Source organism: Anser anser (assembly GCF_964211835.1).
Source record: "Anser anser genome assembly, chromosome: 5".
NCBI lineage: Eukaryota > Metazoa > Chordata > Aves > Anseriformes > Anatidae > Anser > Anser anser.
Genome location: NC_139725.1, coordinates 6,805,533 through 6,829,532, shown reverse-complemented (window position 1 = coordinate 6,829,532; position 24,000 = coordinate 6,805,533). Strand labels below are relative to the sequence as shown.

The 24,000-nt window shown below is 35.7% G+C and overlaps 1 protein-coding gene and 1 long non-coding RNA gene across 15 annotated transcripts in view; both read left to right on the top strand.

Moving 5' to 3' along the window:
- PPFIBP2 (PPFIA binding protein 2) overlaps window positions 1–24,000 on the top strand; it is a 112,276-nt gene that overhangs the window by 23,123 nt on the left and 65,153 nt on the right. For 10 of the 14 annotated variants that reach the window (XM_083837875.1, XM_083837856.1, XM_083837880.1 and 7 more), the window contains 2 exons: window positions 1,231–1,328; window positions 17,806–18,020. In XM_083837875.1, coding sequence (XP_083694001.1) covers window positions 1,231–1,328; window positions 17,806–18,020 — 313 coding nt within the window. Of the gene's footprint in view, window positions 1–1,230; window positions 1,329–14,928; window positions 14,947–17,805; window positions 18,021–24,000 lie in introns of those variants that run through there. The other 4 variants (XM_083837867.1, XM_083837858.1, XM_083837859.1 and 1 more) reach the window with 3 other exon arrangements.
- LOC310900244 lies at window positions 1,989–14,322 on the top strand. Its single transcript, XR_014584950.1, has 3 exons — window positions 1,989–2,042; window positions 9,739–9,817; window positions 10,569–14,322. It is a non-coding gene; the product is annotated as an uncharacterized lncRNA (long non-coding RNA).

The window sequence follows — 24,000 nt, the reverse complement described above, 5'->3', positions numbered from 1 at the left end:
TCTTGGCATATCACATGATAAATACAGATTAGTGAAATTTCAGTGGTATTGGAATAACTGGCCTCACAAACATATGACCAACTTCATATGCACTTACCTACAACCTGTATCCTTTGAAGGATATCTCTGGCCATTGTCACACAGATGTCTTTTGTGGTGCCTACAAAGGTGTAAAAACAGCAGTTTTGAACCACTGTTTTAAAACTTTACTGTATCGGGACATACAAATGTCTGAATGAACTGCACGTTTGTGGAAGAGAAATCAAAATTCTGTGACCTTTTAAAGGCTTTGTTGGTATTCTGAGTTGTGTGTTACAGCACTGCAAAAATTATAACCAAGATCCCTGTTCATTGCCCTGCAGGCGTTGGTTTTATACCTGAGCAATGAAGTGATGTGCAAAAGGAGCTTATTTCAGAGATGAAACGGACAGCGTATATTCTTTTTCCCTTTGAAATGTCACAAGCGATTCTAATTTTTGGAAAATTTGGTTTGTTATCCTTGATCTCAGATGTTAATGAATGTCTTCAATCCTGTTCTAAAGAGGCAGCAACTTCAGAAATTTCATACTTGGAGCATTTTGGTCATGAAAGAAGTGATATAATATGGTTATGGAGAGGAGGAGTGAAAATAATTTCAGAATTGCTGGACTCGGGGTCAGAAGTGAAAAACGTATTAGATATCATTACTGTTGGGGTTGAGGCAGCAACATATTTTTATACTTTCACTCTTTACTAATATGGCAGCAATCAACAACCAGCTGCTACAGAGTTTGGCTTATGGGTTAACTATGATTTTTCACCAGGAACAGTAAAAGCCCCGGTTTCATTCCTTCACTGAAACCTAGACAACCCTCCTTTTCGCTCACAGTGCAAAAGGTTGAAATACACAGAACTTTGAATTTAGAAAAGTATTCTTAAGAATGAGGGGTAGGCAAATCTCAGGCTTCCAGTATTTGAGATTTGTTTGTTTTCATTTTCATCTGCATTTCCTTGTTAGTAAAGTATCTTAAGAAAAAAATGAGTCAATGATAAATGAGAACCTCAGAAATCCCAAGTCATCTATCAAGAATAGGAACTTTTTTTTTTTTTAATTTTCACATTAATTGCAAGGCTGTATTTTTGTTAGTGTGGACTTCTCTTTGCATGGCTTAATATAGAATGAAACAGTGAAGTATATTTTCTGTCAGGTCTGGTTTAGTTTAATACACATGCTTTCATCTGTCGTTACAGTAGGAAGAGTAAAAGTCTGAGCAAATCGGAGAGCATGGCTTCTGACGCTAGTCATATGCTTGAAGCAGCTTTGGAGCAGATGGATGACATCATTGCAGGTACAATAATGCTTTATTTTACACCAAATTATTTTGATATTTAACCACACTTGTCTTTCGCCCCCCTACAATTTTCCTGTTTATTTTTTACTTTTTAATTATTTTTCTCAATTTGTCAGTTTCCCTGTGACACAGTTTTCTGTGGATCAATAATTATGTGAAGAAAAAGTAAAATAAAGAAAGCCTATAATTCTACCTCAGACATGTAAATATTGAAATAAGAGAGATTTAATTTGCTCTAGTGCTATATGGTAACTTAAATCCTCATTCATGTGGTAACATTCCATTGAGTTGAAATTTCATGGAAAATAATTACAATGACTAATTTCAAAATTTACATTCAAACTATACCTGGTCATTTAGTTCACTGTAAAATAATATATATTGTTCGTTTTTTAATTCTGTGTGTCTGTTGTAAAATATGAAGTTTTTACCAAGGTATCTAGTTATCTGTATAGTATATATCTTTATTTTACACACACATAAAAATATTCCTAATTATGTATTTTTAAAATATGTGATTTTCTTTATTTGTTTAAATGTATAAGGATAAAATAGCTTAGCTATTAATTACCTTCATGGCCTAATGAGTTTGAATGTATAACTTGTTCTGTTAGCATTCATATCCAGGAGACAAATTAGAAGTTTCTTTTTACACAGCTTTCCAATAGAAAGGGTGATGCAAGACTGAATTTGCTGTTTTCTGGTGTTCTGGTAAGGCAATTAAAAAAATTTTGTCTCAACATTACAGCATCTGAGAAGAGAAGATCTTTCTGTGGTTAGGACTCAGTAGCCTTGGGGTTTGTGCTCACACACCGTTCAGTGTGAACTCCTAAAAGAAGTATCTGGGTAGGGCCATGATCTCACTTTTGCACAATGGGAAAGCATTTACTAAAGCTTTTTAATTTAAATAGTGACACCCATGCTGTGCCTTCATTATTTTCGCCTAATGCTGAAGAAGATGACATCAGCCTCTTGTTGCTGCAGTTCTGGCTTCTTCCTCCTCTTCTAGTAAAATTTACTGTCCAGAGACTAATATGAAGCTTCATAAATTACCATCAGACTAGCCATAATTAGGCAGGAAGTCTCTGTCTGCGATTTCTAGTGTAAAACATCTCTAGATTTATTTTTTATTATTCTTTTCCACATATGAAACTTTATTCTAAATTTGCAAGCGTTAAGACTGCTAAGATACACAGAAATATGAAAATAGAGCACAATTGTAAAAATGTGAATATGTGATAGATATAACTCCACAAATAACTTTTCATGCCAATGGAACAAGTTCCAGACAAATAGGAAAATTTAGAAATGTATTTCCTTCTTTTTTTTCCTGACCTCAAAACTTTATTCGAACAAGGTTTTAAGCAGAAGTTATCTGGGATTTTATTTGTTCACCTCTTGTCTTATAAAACACAAACAGATAGTGAAGCATTGTACATCCCTCAGATATGTAAACAGAGAACAGGAAAAAACAAAGAACAAACAAGAAAAGCAACTCCCAAACCATAGTCCATAAAATGGAGAATTGAAATAATTTCTTAACCCTAGGTTTGCAGTAGCTATGATACTAGCTAATGCTTCAAAAGAGGTAAGACAACATAGAGGTCCATGGCCCTTTCATCATGCTAGGGAACCTGTGCTTCTGGATTTATCTTTATGTATTTATTTTGCTTTCTCACTTCTGTGATAATTTAAACATAGCCCAGCAAACATTGTTGATATCATCAATGCATATATATTCCATTCTTCAGAAAAATTTATCTTGTCTTATTTCTTGGAAGAGAAAGATTTTCTTCAGAAAGCATTTATCTTCCAAGAGAAAAAAAAATAGACACATTCAAATTGACTTTCAGATTAGATACTTCTCTTCTTCCAGTAGTTGTCAGAGCTTTGTGGTGTGTTTTCTTTTGAACAAAGAGGTTAGAAAGCTTGATGTGATTTTGGGGATTTTCAGACTTCTTGTGCCTTAGGTTATCATCTGCATCAATCAGATCAATCAGTGGTACAAGCGTGTGCTTCCAACATATCTCAAATTGTCCAGTATCTCCTCTTATGAGCAGTAAGAGGCTATGTAATCGATAAACAGGTCTCTCCTTGTTTGTTTGAGCAGTGCTATATTTCGTTTAGAAAAACTTTCAGTTTTGCCTTGAAGATGCCATTTCATATTCCCTTCCAAAAAGTATTTTAGGATTACAGGCTGTATATTTTTCCACTGAAAGGATAACATTGCTATTTAGTAGCATTTCCATGAGTAGCAGCTCTGAAAAATGGTCGTGTGAGGTTAGTTCGGAGTCAGGTGTTTAGTGTTGGGTATTTTTTCCATGGTATGGAAAGGTAACTCATTAAATGACAATATACGACTGCCTTACAAAAACAATTCTCTTTTTTTTTTAGTTTGATGGAAGAATAATAATTGAGCCAGGCTTGACTTTTTATTATCATTTTATTTTCCCCTTCTCCTTTTTCAGATCATTCATGGCCATATCTTTTTAGGGTTTCATCTTGATAAATAAGCAGTAGAATTAAATTGTTCCAGGCTGCCCAACAACATTGCTTTTACCCCCCTCACTTAGTCATGATTATGGAGACACTGATAGAGAGAAGCAGAGCAAATGATGTAAGAAATAATCTGTGTTATTCAGTGGATTGCACATCCTGTTCACAGCTGTTTTGTAGTGTTGTTGATGCCCAAGCTCCAAAACAGAGTAGTATGTAGAGTTTGTTTCCACAGTGTCAGCATAGGTCATAAGCAAACTGGCAACTTCAAGAGAGTTGACTTTACAACTTCAAGTTGCTTCCTTCTTTTTTTTTTTTCTTCTAATGTCCACTGTATAATATGCAAAACAGGCTTACATAAAGATATTTAATGGGGAAAGCACCAGGATATTTCCCAGGCAGTGCATTCTGTCAAGTTTCATCAATGTTAACTGAATACTTCCCATATGATTTCAGAATTATATCTACCCATACCAATAAAAAATATTGTTTTGTTCCTTTACTTATTTTAGTTGTAACATAAAGGAAAAGCTCAAATTGTTTGGAGAGTTGTTTGCCTCATTTATTTATTATTTTCCATTACTAGAAATAGAAAAATAATTTTAAGACAGAATAACTTATAATAACTTAAAATATTTCTGGTCATTCTCTTCTAGTTAATGTTCTGTGTGCTCCAGAACTGCTTCTTGCGTATTCTGGTATGATTGAGGGTCCAAATGTATCTGCTGGAGCTTATACTTGGATACTGCTGATTATTCCAATTTGTCTCATATTGAGGAACATAGTTATTATTCAAGTTTGATTCTTTCTAATTGAATCCACTAGGCTTCTGTATGCAATCTGTGGAGGGACTGCAAAACAGGAATGTTCTCTTGTCCTGTACGGTGAGAGGAGAAATAGGGTAGGAAACTCCTTCAGAAGGAGGACTGTCATAAAACAAACATGGACACAGAGTTTTCTAACTGAAGATTTATATATACCATACTGTGCAAGTATTGGACGAGTTATCTGCGCAAATGTAGCTGCTCTTAGACTAGCCTGGGAACAGCAGAAATCAACTGTTCAGAGCTATTTCAGCTCACTATATACAGATTCCATGGATATCCTGAGGCAGCATTGAATTCAAAGACTAAGACTAAATTTCATGACTGTTGGAAACATGTAGGTGCTGAAAAATAGGCTTCCTTTGGGATGAGGCCTGAGTGGATACTAGGAAGAACTGTACTCCTCTTGGCCTCAGAAAGCAGGCATAAAACGAGCATTAATCACTACTGCAGAGAAGTGAGAAGTCCAGAGATGCGTAACTGTAATTGGTTCATTTTTTTAGTTTGAGTAGGGGTGTGTTTGTATGTTTACACACGTTTGTTGGTGTATACACACATAAGCAAAGAACAGCATTCTCTGTTTAATTAGAAAAGCAATCCTAAGTTATTATATTAGCTGTAGTTATAAAGGACAAGAACCACGTTCTAATATGTTGAGGTAAGAACTAGGCATTCATATGCATAATACGAATATTTACAGATTTACAGTCCTACTTTTAGCCTTTCTAATTGTAAAAGTAATGTCCTTTTCTCCAAATGTTAACATACCCAATACATGATTCTGGTTAATGGAAATAAAAAGTCTCACTGTAGATTGTGCATCTCAGTGCAATACAAAATGTATTAGTGTTCAGAGTGCATGAGGGTAGGATTGTCAAGCAAGATTAACAAATTAAATTTCACTGGGCTTGATCAAATTTGACAGATAAGTCAGTGTTCCCAAGTCTTTTATGCTTCAGTACCTCTTTACTGATAACCCACCCTCATAGCTATATAAATTACGCATGCTAAATAATTAGCCTTATTTGGCTAAAACAGCAAAAAGGACTAATGTAATTGTCAATGAACATGACTTATCCATTAGCCAGAATGACTTGCGCTCCAAACAGATGCTTTCTCTAAAGAAAGTACCCATATGTCAGATCAGCCTACATATTCTTTACTCGAGGTTCATACCTATGACATTGCCTCCTGCTGTGGTTTGTCGAAGTTATTAACTTTCTCTTTACTTCCACTTGTACCCCATCCATTAAAATGTGCTTCTCTATAGGATTTTGCTTAGTTTTTCTTTTCAATGAATTTTAATTAATTAAAACAGTCTTTCTTTTAGTTTGTCAAAATGCTTCTCTCTGTCAGCAATTTAGAAATTCATTATTTTCTTTTGTGAACAATGACCACAAATTTAAGATCTAAAAATTTCTGTCATAGTATTATAGTCTGCTGTAGCTCCAGAATCTCTTGAAAATCAGCAACTAATCAGTGTAATTATTATTTCCTTTTAATCAGAGCTCCTGCAATTATTACTTAATGAAAAATGATGAGAAAGTTAAATGTATTATCACGAGTGTGTACTGATATTTCAGTGTTAGTACTGAAAGATTAACAAACCTAAGTAATTAAAAAGTATGTCAATATCTAAGAAGTATGTGTGTTTAAATTCCCTTGTCTGTAGGGGCAGTACACTCACACTGTCATCACCTTCACTGTGTACTATAAACCCAACTGTTTCACATACCCCTGACGAGAAAAATAAATAAATTAATAACATAAAAGGCCGTAAGGGGAAATTATGCTGAAGAGATGAACAAGACTTTTATTCTGGTTTAATATATTTTCCTTAGGAGATCTGCTTGCCAGAATGTGAAGAAGGACGTGTTTATTATGTCATTTTTCTTTGCTTGCTTGCTTTTACTTTGTTCGTTGGTAATGTGGCTGGTGTGTTTTTCTTGCTGTTCTGACCCATCATAATTTGACTATGAAAATAATATAGATATGCTATGTTACTGGATGTGTTGGATTACCAAATGAGCTCTAATTAGGTGATCAGAAAATGGAGTCAAAATGCAGGAATGGAAAAAAAAAATACTAATAGCCCTGTTTGAACTCCTTTGTGTGCATTTTAGGTTTTGTAGAACAAGGTTTTTACTGAGCTCCTACATAAATACTAGGAAATCAAAAGATTTCCTAATGACCTGATGTTTTAGCGTGAAAAATCAGACACGTCGTCACAATATTCATTCAGAACGTAAGGGCTAGTTTCACGGCACTTTAGGGGAAGAAGATAGAATTCTCTGTTCTGCTTCATAAGGATTTGAAATTGTCCAGACCAGACAGAGAGCACTTAATCACCTTTTTTTTTTTTTTTTTTTTTTTGTGGTGTGTGCTGGGGAGGTGTCTTATTTGAAATACATGCTGGATGACATGTAGCTGATAGGCAGTACAAGCCTCTTGTGATTGTGTAGAGTGAATAGAGAAGAGCCCATACTTTTTCCTTTTCAATTTGTATACTACCAGCTGTTTTTTGTTTTTTATCACTTCCGTCCTATTCAAGGTTCACAGTATTTTTAAATTCAAAGTTTATTTTCTGTAGTAAAGCTGTATAACTCTTTATAACGTACTACATGGATATTTGTAGAATTTCAAGCACTGACTTGACACAAACTGTAGATGAAGTAATGATGACAGAAACAGAGTAATTGAAATAATGAGCAATTTCTTTCCTTATAGATTGGAGCAACAGCTGTAGTGGTTACCTCATTTTTTAAATAAATTGTAATTGTGTTAATAAGCTGTGCTTCAATTATGATTTTTGTCTTTCCATTTGCCTTTCTGTTCACATTCAATCAATCTAGGCTTTTTTTCTGAACAAAAGAGATAATATATCTACAGCATTTGTTTTTCTTGTTGCTGCTGGGTATTAATTACGGTGAGCATTTGTGAGAATGTACTATATAAGATACTATAATAGCTTTTTGAAACCATTAGCTAGAAAATGTTTATGGATAAAACATATAGAGGTATTAAAAAGAAAATGAAATAATGCATGACTTGAAATCAGGTCATTGATAAATATATAGATTCATATCATTGACATTATCATTAACAGCTCTGTAAAAATATGCATTGAGATGGGGGGAGAGAAGAGGGTTAAAAATGGTGACCTTTAATCATCCTGAAAATTAAAGAGAAAAATAATAATAATAAAATAAAATAAAAAATACTTAGTATTTATAATTTGTAGTTAAATATTTATCTTCATTTTATAACAGTTTTTATAGCTTGTTAGGTGCTGGCATTTAGCTTCAGATACAAGAATTTGGAAAAGCTAGTTAGGTAATCTCTTAGCTGTTGTCAGCAATAACATAACAATTTTAAATCTTTTAAACCTTTTAAAAAATGTAGCAGTTCACAGTTCACTTATTCAATCTGTAATTTTTCTCATCAACAATCTCTGGTCTTTCTTTTCTGATTGTTACCGTTGTTGAAGACATGGACTCACAAACTGTGTGCACACTTGAATAACCATTACATCTATTTGATACTGTATTTTGTAAGGGTTTTACATGTGTTGTAGGCTTCTTCTTAAGACCTTGCATAACTCCTCAAATGCAGCCTCGTATGAGTTTTAAACGCATACGAAAATCATGGCAACTTGAATGGTTATTGCACGTGTGAGGGATTGTTCACTCATTCCTTACCCAGAGTTGCCAGAGCAACCTGCAGTTTGGAATTTCCTCAATTTTGAGTGTTTAACCTTGCAAGAGGTCATTATAGCTATGTGGGCTGCTGTCCCAAAGCACGCTTCCCATCTTATCACTATCCAAAGCATTTTTTCTCACAGATAGGGAGGTCTGAGCACAAGATAGAGAATCAAGACCCCCAAATCCTGTTTGTAGTACTGATGGATTCGCTCTGTAAACAGGTCCATACTACAAAATCTTACGGAGCTCACAAACATTGAGAACTTTTTTCCTATAAACACTTAAAGAACTTGCACAAAACAACTCTAAACATCTGCTTTTGTAAAAGACAAAGTTGTCCTTTGTGATCAAGTTGGTCTTTGATTTCCCTTGCAAGTATTCCTGTCTTTCCAGCAATACCACAAAATTAGAAGATTTCTTGAAAAAAAAGCATTAAAATTAATTCAAAATATAGAAATCTTTGTTACTGAAATATTTTAATTTATCTTTGACTACAGATAAGCAGGTCTGTCAATACAAGATAAAAATACATCTGTGAGCTAGACACCTATGACAACATACCAGAACTGCACTACTGCATTGCGTTTGTCTGCAATGTCTGCTTTAGAACTCTGTGTATCTGTCCATATTTTATTGCAGCTTTGTAATTGAAGTGTGCCATTCAGTATCGCAGCTCAAAATGATTTTTACTGAAGAGTAGTCCCTATGTGCTGAAATTCCTATTAGTGTAATAGTTCTGACAGTATTGCTCTTCAGCTGTAATTCTTTAGAAGGGTTGCTGGAATGGTTATGCCACTGTGGAATGGCAGAACTTGCCTACCAATATTTGAATATATGTCTCTGATATTAAAACCACTTTATCTCTACTACTCAAACTGATAGAAATGATATCCCACAGTTTGCCTTGCAAAGTTTCAGAAAGTTAGGTTTGAAGAGGAAAGATTGAAATTGGCTTCAGAGTATGATGACTTCAAATTCCATTGGCATAGCAGCAAAGGGTGGGAAAGAAACAGAAACGTAAATAGCTTCAGATACAGTCTGTAGCAAAGAAAGGCAGTTAAACTATGATGGTCATAACCCCATATGATTGAAAATCTGAGACACAGAGGTTCTTTTGTGGTTTATATGGTGTAATATGTTCTTCAGTACATGAGTCACTTGGTTGTTTAATATGCTAGTGAACAGATTTCTAAGATTTCAATTGAAGCAAGTTTTATCAAACACAGACTTTATTTAAATTCAGAATTATGGCTTGTCTATTTCCTACTTTAGGCAATTAAATTGATTCAAAAAATTCTTTTTGAAAATCAGAATAGTGTGATTTTTATGAAACGATGTTTTTATTTTCTTACGAACTGAATGCTGTTATTTTCCTTGTGCTTTCAGAGAGCCGTCTTTTCATGAAACAGCATTCATGTTACCAGTGACTTACTACAAACAATTCAGAATGCTTTACTAAAAAGAGGTACTTATCAATTCGCAACACTTTTAATTAGACTACTAGTTTCACTGGCCCTAAACACACTTTTTTTTTTTTTTTTTGTGGATATACCTATGGAGAAATAGTTCAGCAGGGAAGAAATTGCTGCAAGTATTTGTTGTTCTTTTCCTTTAATAAAATTGGTTGATTTTGTCTTTCCCATGCAATGGATACTTTACCTCAAATATAGCATTAAGATTTCTGTTGTCTTAACTTTGCTAGATCTCCACCATAGCTGCAAAATCCATCCTCCTTTTTTGACCAGCTGTAAGGCTGCTTAGCTTGTCCTTCTGGATAAGGGAGATATTTTTGTTGCAGCTGTGTATACAGTGCCTAATGTGCTGTACATCAGTGCTTAAAGTCCATAAGCATGTAAAAGGAAAAAGGCTGAGTAATTACATACATAATTTGCATATGAAATTATAGACAGTTCTTGAAAATTGTCGAAAGGATTCTGCGTGTGGTTGTAAATAAAACTCAGATGAAAATCACCCAAGCTACATGAAACTTGCATCTGAATGTAGCCATTAGCATTTCTAGTCTTGGAAACATTTTTCCAGGGCTTCCTGCTAATCCAGCTTAACTGTTACTGTTCACTGTAGTTAAAGATCTAACAGCAGAGATTTGAGGAGCAGCTAATATGAGCTATGATTCAAAACACACCATTTGTGATGTATTTTGCATTACTGTATTAGAAGACAGGATTGTGTGAACAACCTCTTCACTCCTTTAACAGACGACTTAGGACCGAGGACGCTGAGTTACGTTCCATCCAGACCTTAATAGTAGTTTACATAAGTTCAAGTTTTCAGGGCTATCTTCATGAAAAGAAGAGACTTGAGCTTCAAAAGACAATTATGCTTTGTAGAACTTGGACAACCTATATGCTCATTGAGTAAAAATTCAGGTAAAAAAAAAAAAGTTCTATAGCAGTATAATGATGATTGACTGAAAGTCCAGAGAAAATGTGTGTTTATAGTTTTGACCAACAGTGATTAGAATAAATATCAAAACTGTTACATATGAGTATTTCAGCTTTCTATAAAGCCATCTGTACTGCAGTGTAGAATTAACTTTGGAGTTTTGTTGGTTTTGTCTTTTTTTTTTTTTTCCAAGTGTTGGCATTTGGGTTTGGTGCGTTTTTGTTTGTTTGCTGGTTTTTTTTTGTTTTGTTATGTTGGTTTTTTTTCCTGTTTTCCGGACTAAAATCTCAGCAGTTTTAGGAAAATCTCTTTGTAAACCACTGTTGGTTGAGTTTTATATTACCAGGAGTGTTTTTTATTTTTTATATCTCAGGCAATTTTGGAGGGAAAAGACTGAGATTATACGGAAGAATGCAGTGGAGTGGAAGTAAAGGGGCAAGGAAAAGTGAGAGATTTAACTGCTAAAAGTGATGAAAAATGGATAAATGTCTATAACACAAGCTGAGGAGAATGGATTTTCAAACTGGCAAGATTTTCTGATTCTTACCTTTAGTAATATATTTTTACAAGCATCAAAAAGTGTTGCTTTTGAAATAGTTTATGTATTTGCCCAAAAGGAACTTTCCTTTGAAGCCATTCAGTTAATTGCAAGAAACTTTGAACACCAAACGTACTTGCATGGTCAATGTGTAACCCAAATGTGTAACTTTAAGTTGTTTTCCTTTTTTCATTAGTTATGTTGTTCTTTCTAAAATACATGTAGTATATAGCAACTTTTAACCTCCTTCAACCACTGTCTGTATGGGAAAGACAGAATTCAGCAGCTTGGAATGTCTTTGTCAAATACGTTTCTTTTTTTCCCTCCTCTGAAGTGGACACTTGTGATGATTAATTGTGCTCCAGTAGTACACTAGGAAACCATGGTGTTGAGTTTTATATAAATATGATGACAAAAGATTCCCCCTGTGCCCTGTTTACCACTGGGGGGAGGGGGGGGGGGGAAGAGAGAGAGAGCTAAAGGAAAACTTTGACTTGCTTAAGACCATACAATGAATCTTTTTGCAGGAATTCAAAACTGCACTCATTTTTCCTGAGTATCAATAAAATTCTAGTGGATGAACCATATTCTTCCCCACTTCAGTTGCCTATCCTAAAGCCAGATACAAACTCATTGCTGTCGAGGAGAGTTTACTGATAATTTGTAGTGTTCTGTTTGCGCTGTGGCATCTCTTTTTTTGTATCAGTCTGCAAGGAGATCCAGGTTCTCACTGTCCGGTGGTAAAATTTAATGTACTTTGCAGCCTGATGATGTGAAGATTTAAACTAATGCAAAGAAATGTAAATATTTACTCCTACACAGTTTTAGTTCTGTTTTTCAGGGTGTGTTCTTGTACTTCTGTTGAACAATACATATACTATTTAATATGAAACTATATGGAAAGCAAATAGGAGAAATAAATTCAAATGAATCATAGGTTTAAGCAGTAAAACAGGAAGCTTTTTGAGCTAAGCTATTGAGTTGAACTCCCTTGCATTTCTGCATTCATGTCACTCCTTTACCTAGTATAAAGTGCATTAGTTGTTGCCTTCAGAGGAATTCTTTATTTTTCCATTTCAGTCAGGAGAATGAAAGCAACTACAGTAGCAATTCATGGCAAAGCAGTTAAAAAATAATAATAATATCACAAGGGAAGAGTATATGTGTGTATTTGATTGGGAGGTGGTAAGGGTTGTGTTCTCTTAGTGATGCACTGATATCTGTAAGTAGCTCCCATTCCAAACAAGGAGAGTTGCTCATGGGAGGGCTTCGTAGCTTTTGCTGAGAACTCTGGTCCCAATCCAGCAAGCATTTTTAAGTCTTGGTTTAATTGAACATATTTGTAATCGCAGTGACTTGAAGGTAGTGGTTTTGATTGCCGAGAACTAGAATCTTCAGCGTATCTCAGAATGGATACCCTGTATTCACTTCATGGTGATTAAAAGAGAGAACAGATGTGTTTTGTTTGTTTGCTTGTGTGCATGTGTGTTTCCCCGACCATATCAGATGCAAGTACGTTCTTTTCTCATCAGCACCTACTTTTTAAAGTCTAAACATAAATCTCAAATAGTTCTGATATTTTTTAAATATCTTTTTCATGGATAATAATTCCAGTTGAGAGATTTAGTCATAAATGAAATCTAACCTTTCAGTCTCTACTTCTTTCATTTAATTTAGTTGGTATTAATCAAAGATAGATTTTTCCTTTCCAGTTCTAATGGAACCAGTGCATTTAATAATTTACAGACAGTTCACTTGTAAGTTCGTTACATCTGTATTCATTTAAACAAACAAAACACTTTGCCGTATTTACTATTATTAGCTGGGAAAACTTTGAAGTATCTTTACTGTCTTCTGCAGTTCCTAAAATCCTGTGCTATTTATGCTCAAAATGAACTTCCAGTCATAAATATGGAGTAAGTTCTAAGATACACCAGCTTTTTTTATGTTGTTAGGTAATTCATGGAACATGAGCTTACCATAAGAATATCTTTGATTTTTATTTGTTGCATTTCTTTTTGTTAGTAATGGACAGAAATACATTTCCTCCTTCTAGCTTTTTATTTCTTAGTTCATGCTAAATTACATAGAGGAAAACTTGAGGCAGGAAAAGAAACCTAACTAAACTAACCTGAAAATTCTGAACTTGACTTTTTCCTCAATCACTAGACATCAAGTTGTTGTTCTTTCCTGGTAAAAATATATTGCCATCTCCCAAGTGTCCCTAAGAAATACTGGACTGACCTCAAGTTTCAACTCAGATCACTACTATGGAAATTCACTGTGTGTGCTTTACACATGGACTCAATTTTGGGGAATTCTGTTGAGATGATAACCTTCTACCTCTATGTAAAGCAGTGGGACTTAGCGTCCTCATGGTCTGAATAGTCAGTTGAAGCTCTTAGGATAACTGAAGTATGCATATGGAGTGTGCCCGGGTTCAGGAAATCAGATAATGTAGAATTCCTGGCTGACCCTGTCTGTGCTGCAGCACTTGGGAATTTTTTTTACATTTATAGAACTGAGTTTCGTAAGTACTTAAGTTTCTTAAGTTCTTTTGCTTATCAGGATTAAAAAGTGTGTGTATATGTTTTTGTTTGATTGTTTTTGTTTACTTTCTAGTGGTGTGATAAAGTCAAATAAAGGCATTTAGATGCTGAGAGAAGATGATACAAGTACCATCCTCAAGAAAGTTGCACATAACTTGTATAAGTTGTACAAATTGTCTAACTACCTAACGTAATTAATTTAAACCCAGAACAATTGTTTAAAATCTGTACTTATCTTGAAGATCGTGGTTTCTACTTTGTACCTGAAATATTGATAGTGGGCCTGAAAGTTTTTTGGATTTTTATTGGGATTGTATGGATTTTTGTTTGTTTCTTTCTTGTCTGTATCTGTTTTGTCTAGTTTGTATATAAAAAGTATTGATATACATAACATAACACTATAGCAGAACGCTATACATCTATGAGTAGAACTCAGTTTGTTTCTTTACCATTGTTTGACTCATTCCATATCTATTTTAAATTGCCAGCTCATTGAAGAGGTACCTACAAAGGCTGACTATGAAGTAACTTTGGATCCTGTCTGCTTTTCTGGTGTGAAAAGTACTTGCTAAACAAAAAGACATAAAATTTTAGCATGGAATTTTTCAAATGGAAAAGTGAGAAAACTAAAAGTCCTAACGTCAATAGCAAAGGAAACCACACCCCTAAAAGTGGCATCGGTATTAATTAAGACTGCCAGATTTTAGTTCGTGTGTGCATCTCTTTTGGAAAGTAAACAGTGAGCCCCTTTTACCAAATTAAAAGATTTAAGAGGTTATGTGATCCAAATGGCTCTTGCGCACAATTTGCAAATCTGCTATATTTGTTGCTAATATTAAACTGCATTAGAAAGTACATAAACAGGAAATACTAAGCTTGCTTAGATAGCCGAGAGTATAGAAATAAACAAGAAAATATCTTCTAGTGGTTAGAATACTCATATCCAGCAAAACAGGTAGTTGATCCTTTCCTCAAAAGGGAAAAAAATCAGGAAGACTAGGTTGATTTAAGAGATGAAATTGTCTTTTGTAGCACTGGGTATTGAAGAAACTTTATCTTGGACGTGGTCACAGACGGAACCTAAGATGAGATCTTGCAACTGAGGTATTAAACTCATAAGCAACACAAGTGAATAGAATTAAATGGGATAATCTGGGTTTGGAAATAGTTTACAGTATGTGAAATAGTTAGTGAAAATAAGTGTATTGCTTTAAAACAAACAAACAAACCCAAACAACCCCCAAAACAATCCCTATTACTGAGCCTTGCAAAACTTCAGAAACTTCCAGGGATTATTTTGCACGAACACACAAATGGTACAGTAGAATTAAAACCACACTATCTTCTGCATAGGTAATTGATCTGATAGAATTCTTCATGTCATTAAAGCAGTGGTTGAAGATGAACATCTGGTTAATACTATTTAGAGTTTTTCCTAAAGCTTTTTGTAAAGTTAAGTGTTCACAAAATGAGAGACAAAATATTCTCTTAGATTGAAAACTGACTGAAATGGCAAACAATATTGGGATTAAATGATCAGTTAGCATTTTGGCTAAAAGCTAATCTAGGTATATTCAAGTGTACTTGGACCTGGAGCGTTAATGAGTTTGTGAGTTATATTCCCAAAATACTATGTCAGGCTCTATGTAAATACCATTAGGTTCATTGTGTTCAAACAGCCTGTATTGTCAGAATCAGAGTAAATAAATAACCATAACAGCCAAACTAACACTGATTAATGCAAAATAGGGTGCGATGAAGAGGGAAACTTGAATTAGTCATACATCTGGGTTTCAAATTAAATACATCAGCTCAGGAAAAAACTTAGCAAAAAATTTTTCAAATCTCAATGAAGACTTTAGTTCCTTTCATAACTACAGTCTAAGATGTAAGTGATGCTAAACAGAGGATTAAACTAACAATAGTATAGAGATTATTATAGTCACCTTGTATGGATCAATGACAGAGTGTTCTAAGGAATACTACATGCTTTGTGGATCTAATATACATCTGTAAAGCATATTACAAAATGGGAGGATTAAGAGAAAGACAGTAAGAATGATCAAAAGCCTAGAAAATCTCCCGTGAAGTCAAATAAGGGGAAAAAGGGGATTGCTTACGCAAAAGAGAACAGGAATGAAGAGGTGCATGAGTACAATCTATTATGTACACAAGGCAATGAATTGTAAATAACAAAAAAAAAAAAAAAAAGTAAAAAGTAAGGCAAATAGAAGTTTTCCATCTCACTGGTTGTTAAAGAAACAAATGTTAAATGAAAGCAAAGGTCTGAAATGTAGATTAGAACAAAGACAGCCCATTACAGAATCACAGAATCATCTAGGTTGGAAGAGACCTCCAAGATCACCCAGTCCAACCTCTGACCTAACACTAACAAGTCCTCCACTAAACCATATCACTAAGCTCTACATCTAAATGTCTTTTAAAGACCTCCAGGGATGGTGACTCAACCACTTCCCTGGGCAGCCCATTCCAGTGCCTAACAACCCTTTCAGTAAAGAAGTTCTTCCTAACATCCAACCTAAACCTCCCCTGGTGCAACTTTAGCCCATTCCCCCTCGTCCTGTCACCAGGCACGTGGGAGAATAGACCAGTCCCCATCTCACTACAGCCTCCTTTAAGGTACCTTGTAGAGTGCGATGAGGTCTCCCCTGAGCCTCCTCTTCTCCAGGCTGAACAATCCCGGCTCCCTCAGCCGCTCCTCGTAAGACCCCTCACCAGCTTTGTTGCCCTTCTCTGGACTCTCTCGAGCACCTCCATGTCCTTCTTGTAGCAAGGGGCCCAAAACTGAACACACTACTCGAGGTGCGGCCTCACTAGAGCCGAGTACAGGGGGACAATCTCTTCCCTAGCCCTGCTGGCCACACACACACACACATTTCTTATGCAAGCCAGGATGCTGTTGGCCTTCTTGGCCACCTGAGCACACTGCTGGCTCATATTCAGCCGACTATCAACCAATACTCCCAGGTCCTTCTTGGCCAGGCAGCTTTCCAACCACTCATCTCCCAGCCTGTAGCGCTGCTTGGGGTTGTGCCCTAGGTGCAGGACCCGGCACTTGGCCTTGTTGAACTTCATGCAGTTGACCTCAGCCCATCGGTCCAGCCTATCCAGATCCTCCTGCAGAGCCTTCCTACCCTTGAACAGATCAACACACGCACCTAACTTGGTGTCGTCTGCAAACTTACTGAGGGTGCACTCGATCCCCTCATCCAGATCATCAATAAAGATATTAAAGAGAACTGAATTGAAGCAGACATTGAAGCAGACATCAAAAAAAAAAAAAAGAATTTATTTCTAGAATTTATTTAGAAATATAAATACATATGTTTATTGAGATGTGTTTGCTGTTCTTATTGCTCTGGTGAAAAGAATGTTGCTGCTGAAGGTATGGCGGGGGTATCTGTGTTTTAGAGGTTTTTTTATGATTTGGAGAGCTAGCAAAGCTTGATCAAATATTTTTGTTGCTAACTTCTGTCGGTTTGTTCAATTGTGGGAATTGTTTTAAACTTGCCCAAGGTTACATATTTTTCCGCTTCTGGTAATACAGTCTATTTTCATTTAAGTTTCTTGTCAAAGGGCTGTGTGAATCTTGACTTGTGTTGCTTGCGAAGCACTGCTCTGTGTGGAGACTTCAGTGTAGCTGAGAAGGTAGTGACATCTCATGGCAACCATAGAAAACTACAGGTGATTTGTAGTAAGGTTTTGGAGTTTGTAATTTAACAGACATTGCAAAGGCTGTCTAGGTTGCAATTCATTTTTAAATGTGATTTTACATACTTCTCAAGTGCTCGTTATTTATCTAGTGGCTATCTTGAGTATTTCTAAACCTTAATGGAAATATTGATACTTTATCAGCATTTGAAGTCTAAATGTTGTAGTGTGTACTAGCTATACGTTTGTTACTTCTTTAAAATCAGACTCTCCTGTTTTTTCTTGGTTTAGGTACAAAGTCAGCTGCAGAGTATGCTAATGGTGCTTATGATATTGTGTCACCTGCTCCGTCAGTATACTTGGGCACATTTCAAATTTTACACCTCTTGGAAGATCTAAAGATGGCGTTGGAAATGTTAGAGGATCCGCAAGAGAAAGAAGCATTGCGAAATCAAATTCCAGGGGCCACAGCAGTGTGTATAAGAGAGTGGTTTGAAGAGAATCTGGTGAGTAGTTATTTACAGCTTTTTCATTTTGTTTGAAATAGCATTAGATCAAGTATTTTGATACTTTAGTTATTTGTATAATGACTGAAATCCCCATTTTATGAGAACTGCAGTGGATGGTAAGCAATCGTAGAAAGCTGAGGGTATTACTGCTTTTTGAGATGATTACTAAAGCAATGCAGAGGTGGGAGTATAAGAAGGTGGTAGAGGACCTTATTTTGTGTGGGCAAGAGAAAAGATAGTGAAGACAAAGTTTTAGAAAAGTTTTTTGGTTTTATTTGGGTTTTGTTCATCCTTTGCTGGAGGTAGCACACAAGTATATTTTATATAAAATTTTTCATTTTTAAACCACCAATTTGGAATTTGATGACATTGTTTGATGAAAGAAGTAGGAAAAATATGGATGATTCTCCCCTATCATTTTCCTTGCTACGTTTCCATTGCCTTTAGCTATTGGTGTTTTAAATCTCCAAAGTATCTTGTACACCAGGCAGTGGTAGTAAATGCAGAAAATCATTAGCTTCTGTGTGTGAGACATTTATATTGGGATAGATGGGGAATAAACACTTGGCTATATTGGAAAAGATTTAAGGTTATCCGTATAAGGAGCAGATATTCAGATAGACCTTACAAGGAGAGACCCATTGGACATAAAGTCAGGGAAGATAGCAGGCCCAACCAGAACACTCCTCACCAAGCCTGCTATTGCAAGTGAATGGTGGTTTCCTAAAGACAAGACGCTACCTATCGCTTTCTCAATTCTAGATGAATGGATTTTCTTCTGACTTTGTCACTGCATGTTGCTCTTACACAGTTGTGACTCTAGTTTTTGGTTCAGTGTTTACTATCTGCTATAGATACCTTATGCCTATAGTAAGCTAATCTTGTTGGACTAGTAGTTTCTTTTTGGACTTGTCAACTGGTTTGTTGACATTATCTGCACAATGCAGGTTTATGGCTGGAAAATCCTGTTTCAGACCATATGAAAGAAAGGAATGAGAATTTGTTATCAGATTTGAAAGTGAGAGAGGTGGAGGCAAATGTTTAAATGTTTGGATTTACACTATTAGATTTGGAGTCCAGATCCTCAGACCAGCTCCTACTGAATTCCTGCCTTTGCAGAAATGTTTATGCCTTTTCAAAGCTTTGCAATCAGTAAACTATAATTTTAGTGCATGAAAGATACATTTTTAATATTGCTCACACCGCAGTTGGTCCTGAACGTCTGGGTTGAAGAGTTTGAATCTGGTGGTCTCGCTTTTGGCTCCTTTGTTGCAGAGATATTAAGTTAGCTTTTCAGTTCTGTGAAGTAGGTAGCACTTGATATTTTGACTACTCTATTATTCTGTATATGTGTATTTCTTCTTTTTCATGGGAAAGTTGCCAAAACAGAAACCTCAGTTCCCTCAGAGAGCTGCAATTTATTGATGTCCTTGAAGTCTTGTCTAGCGCATCAAGAGTAGTATTCATTTGATAAAGCAGTTGGGCAGTCTGGATTCAGAACCAACAGAATGGGAAAACTGGTGGTATGGTGTATCTCTAGTGCAGTATGTTGAGATCACTGTGTTCTTAAAATATTGTGTGCTGTTCTGTATTGACAAATTCTGCACTTATTCTAAAGACATTTATATGCATAGTAGCAGTGACTTTTATTACAAAATTACTAGTAATCTGTGAATTTGTATCTCCAGCTTAGAGTGTGAATTAGTCCTCTTTTATATATTTTAAAAATCCAAACCATTTGTAATCATGCACACAACTTCCACGGACTTCAGATATGTAAGAGCTTTTTCCATTGACAAGCAGGAGTTTAGATTGGAAATTAAGAAGAATTCTGATAAAATTCAGCTCAGTTCATTGAAATGAATTTTATTTTTTAATTTCAAAGTTAATTCCCGTTTTGAAAAATCCTTGCTTACAACTCAGAGCTGTGAAATGTAGTAAGTGTTATGTGAAAAAGAATAGTCAACATGGTAAGCTATAGAGAATGAGAACTCCAGCTCAGTGAATCCATTCACATGGGAAGGCTCAAAATTTATGATCAGTACTGTTTATGAAATGTTGGAGTGTCACAAAAAAAAGCCCAATCCACATAGTTTAAATAAATCGGGATTGAAGGAGTTTGTTGATTTATTAAAGACATAATAACTAGAATTCAATGAACTATATACTTAGGATCAACATCGGCAATACAACAAATAAACTGGAATGTTAGATACTAACGAAATGTTAAGGACACCTTCAGATTTATACATTGAGTTCTGTAAATAATTCCAAAAAAAATTAATCACATACACATGCACACACACATTCACAATTACACGCACTATTTCTGCTCTCACAGACAATGTTGGTTACATGCTGGGTTCCCCTGTTAAAACATATCACCTATTGGACATGTGGGTGCTTTAGCTTTTATGTGTGAAAAAAGCCCATGTCGTACCCCATAACCCATGTACTGGTGAGCAAGCACCCATGAGGTCATGTACACGGGTCCTCAGTTGTTGCAACTGCTAAGTGTCAGAATATTCAGCCTCCAACAGGGAGGTGCTTTGTCAGACATAAACAGAGGTTGCTGTGCTGCTGGAGTGGCTTCTGGCAGCATCAAACCAGGTTCTGACTGTTGCTCTGTTATTCTTATATCCTTTGTCCTGGTATTTTTCACGCTTCTTTTTTACTTCTTTTTTGAACTGACTCAATCATTTCAAAAGACTGTCTGTAATTCCCTTATTATTAGTGTAAATTTCAGCTGATGGCCATCTCCCCTTTGGTGTGAGCAGTTTTGAGCAAACACCCGTTTAGATGGTTTTGGGTGTTGCACTCACTTGTTTACACTCACATACCTATCTTAACAGTTGTCCTTACAGAGGGTATTTTTCCAAGTGTGGATGGTACAAGCACCCCACATTGGAAAAAATACTACTACTAATAATAAAAATAATAATAATAATAATAAACTAAAAACCCCACCAGAAAACAGACATCTATTATGTAGAATATGCCAGAGGCTCTCAAGCAAAATTTGCAACTGTCTCTTCCAAGCATTCTCTTTGTAGTGAATTATTAGCCTTCACTCTAAAGTGGATTTTTTTAAGAGCTTTTATGGGTTAGGTTGGAAGGGGATTTTCTTTTGTGGGTGATTAATTCCACATGTGTTTATTTTGGGGGGGGTCCGTGCACCTTCTTTTGAAGCTCATACTGGTGGCTGCTGTAACTTGTAGTGAATAAGCCACTGATTTTAGAGAACACAGTAATTGCATTGATTCCAATGTTATATGGGAATAGGGGAGGCCAAAAATATTCTCATTTTACCTTCACTGGGAATACATTAGACACCAAAAACACAAATAGTAATCTGACATAAATTTTAAAAGCAATAAACATCCTCCTTTCAGGGAAAGAATGTGTCATTTTATGGTCCTTCTTCACTTAAAAGCATGTTTGGAAATTGTATTAAAAATGATTGCAGCTGCAATGCATAATCAAGTATACAAACAAGAACATGTGCCTTATGGTGAACAAACTGAATTTGTTTTGCTCGCTGACTTTTAGTTAAAAAGACAGATTGAGTTTGTGTCTGTAAAACTTCATCCTAAAGTACATGTATGTCTTTGTGATTGGGGAGGGAGTTACCTAAAATCATCACAGAACTTTTCAAAAATAACCACCAAACAAATCAAAATAATCCGTTTAATTAAAAATATATGGGTCTATTAGCAGAAAGAGTATGATAGCATTTCTGGCTGCTTTTGTATGTCTTGTATCAGCTTTTTGCAGAGAGATAACATGGTAGCTTTTTAGTGTTTTCATTACTATATAATTCAGGAGAAGTTCAGGCTGGATATCAGGAAAAACTCTTCACTGAGAGGGTTGCTGGGCACTGGAACAGGTTCCCTGGGGCAGCGGTCACAGCATCGAGCCTGCCGGAGTTCAAGAAGCATTTGGGCAATGCTCTCAGACATAGGGTCTGATTTTTGGGTGGTCCTGTGTAGTCCAGGGCTGGACTCAATGATCCTTGAGGGTCCCTTCCAACGCGGGATCTTTTATGAATCTATGATTCTCTGGTTGAAAGAACATTAATTTTTCTGTAAAGGGCTTAATGTAAGCTTTTAAAAATTTCAGAATTTGTTGTGTGGACAGAACTCTTATTCTGAGGTAGAGTTGTTATTAACAGAACATAGCATGTAGTACTTTATCTGAAAATAAGAGCAAAAAATAAGAGAAAAGGAAAAAAAAGGATAAAGGAACTGAATCAAACCATAATTTTTACAAAAATACTGGATGCAAACCTTCCACCTTCAGGTCATATATTGAAAATACGGCTCCTCTTTGCCAGTAACTGAAACTACTGCCCTCTATTGGCTTTTCTGGGAAGCAGCAGAAAGGGGACTCAGAAAGGGGGTTCAAGATTAGCTCTATCTGAACAGAGTCAAACAGGTGCATTTCCTAGCTAGCATTTTGGTTTAAGCAGAAGTATGGAATGGAAGTCCCAAATATTTTTGTGTGCTCCTTCATCATTAGCAATCATCAAAACCTAATTCAGCTCGGAAAGCTCTTTGACACAGAGCATAGCTGTCTACTGGTTCTGTTTGTGACACTCAGCAACGGTAGGTATTGCAAGTTAGACAGCAAGTGAATGAACCTTCTTTGTATTGTTTTTGTGTTTGGGTCTTATCTGAGAACTACCATCTAGCCCAATTGTACTAGAAAGGAGCAAATACTTTCTACAGAAAACTGCTCCTTGGCCTTATAATTCAAGTATCTTTGCAGCTTTGGTAATTGCCACTTATTGTGCTGAACTACACCTAGCATTTAAATAAATAAGGCTGTGGAGTTTAGCCTTTCCCTCAGCTTTGAGACACGCAGACCTATTGCTGATCAGTCAGGAAGTTCCTGTGATGATTACAAACACTATCGGTGGTGGGACTAAAGTCTTACCTTCCCTTAGTGCCATAGTTTGGTACCTTTATCAGACATGAAATATCACCAAGTTGTGTTTGGGGTTCGGTTGCTAGTTCTTAAACAATTTTGTTACATGCCTTGGTCTATCTGCTATAGGTGTAAATACCAAAGGTGTGGGAAAATTCAGATCTGCTTTGGGTGTGAAAACTTCACACTTTGTATTTCCTGCCTGATGCTACCTTGCTTACTTCCTCTTTTGAGAGCATCTATTTTATTTATTTTATTCCCTTTTTTTTTTTTTAATGGAACCTTTGATAGTGATTTAGTGTTTCAGATGGAGTTAGATTTTGTGTTTATCATCTACAATCCCTTAAGAAAGAGGAAGAAGCACGCACCATTTGTGGAACTAAGTGTATGCTTTTGGCTAAGGCTCCTTTTTGAGTTTCTGTGGTCTGGTATCTGTGAACATCGGATTCTTGAGTTTACAGTATAGCTGGGCACAGTAACCTCACTGCCACTGATTTGAGATAGATGAAGCAGGTATGACAGAGTTCGCACTGAATTTAGATAGACTGTTACTACACATAATAGAATGAGGATATAACAGTTTCTGCAACTTCAGAAAAGCACAAATCTTTTAACAAAGCAAAAAATAGAATAAAGCATCATTAATAGTACGCTTTTAACTACTGAAGAACTTTGCGTGCTATATGTTTGTAATTTTTTTGGCCTTGAAAACTGAGGAAAAAGGACACAAGATAATCATGGAGACTTGAAAGGATTATCGTGGAAACTTTGTATAGAACAATTTTCTGTGTGGTTTCACTACTTCTTGTTAAATATTTTAGTACTGCCAGTGACCACATGACATATCACAAAGCAGGTAGTAATTTCAGCATTAAAAATTAACTGCTGCAGTAACAACTGACTGTTTGACTTGGTGAGCTAAGAAAGAATAGATTTATAGACAGTTTCATTTCAGATCTCTAGATGAATGTCTATGCTGTTAATTCTTGTATTTATTTCTACATCTTTCTTGAACCCATTTCTGAGTAAAGATGAACCATAATGTTCTTAC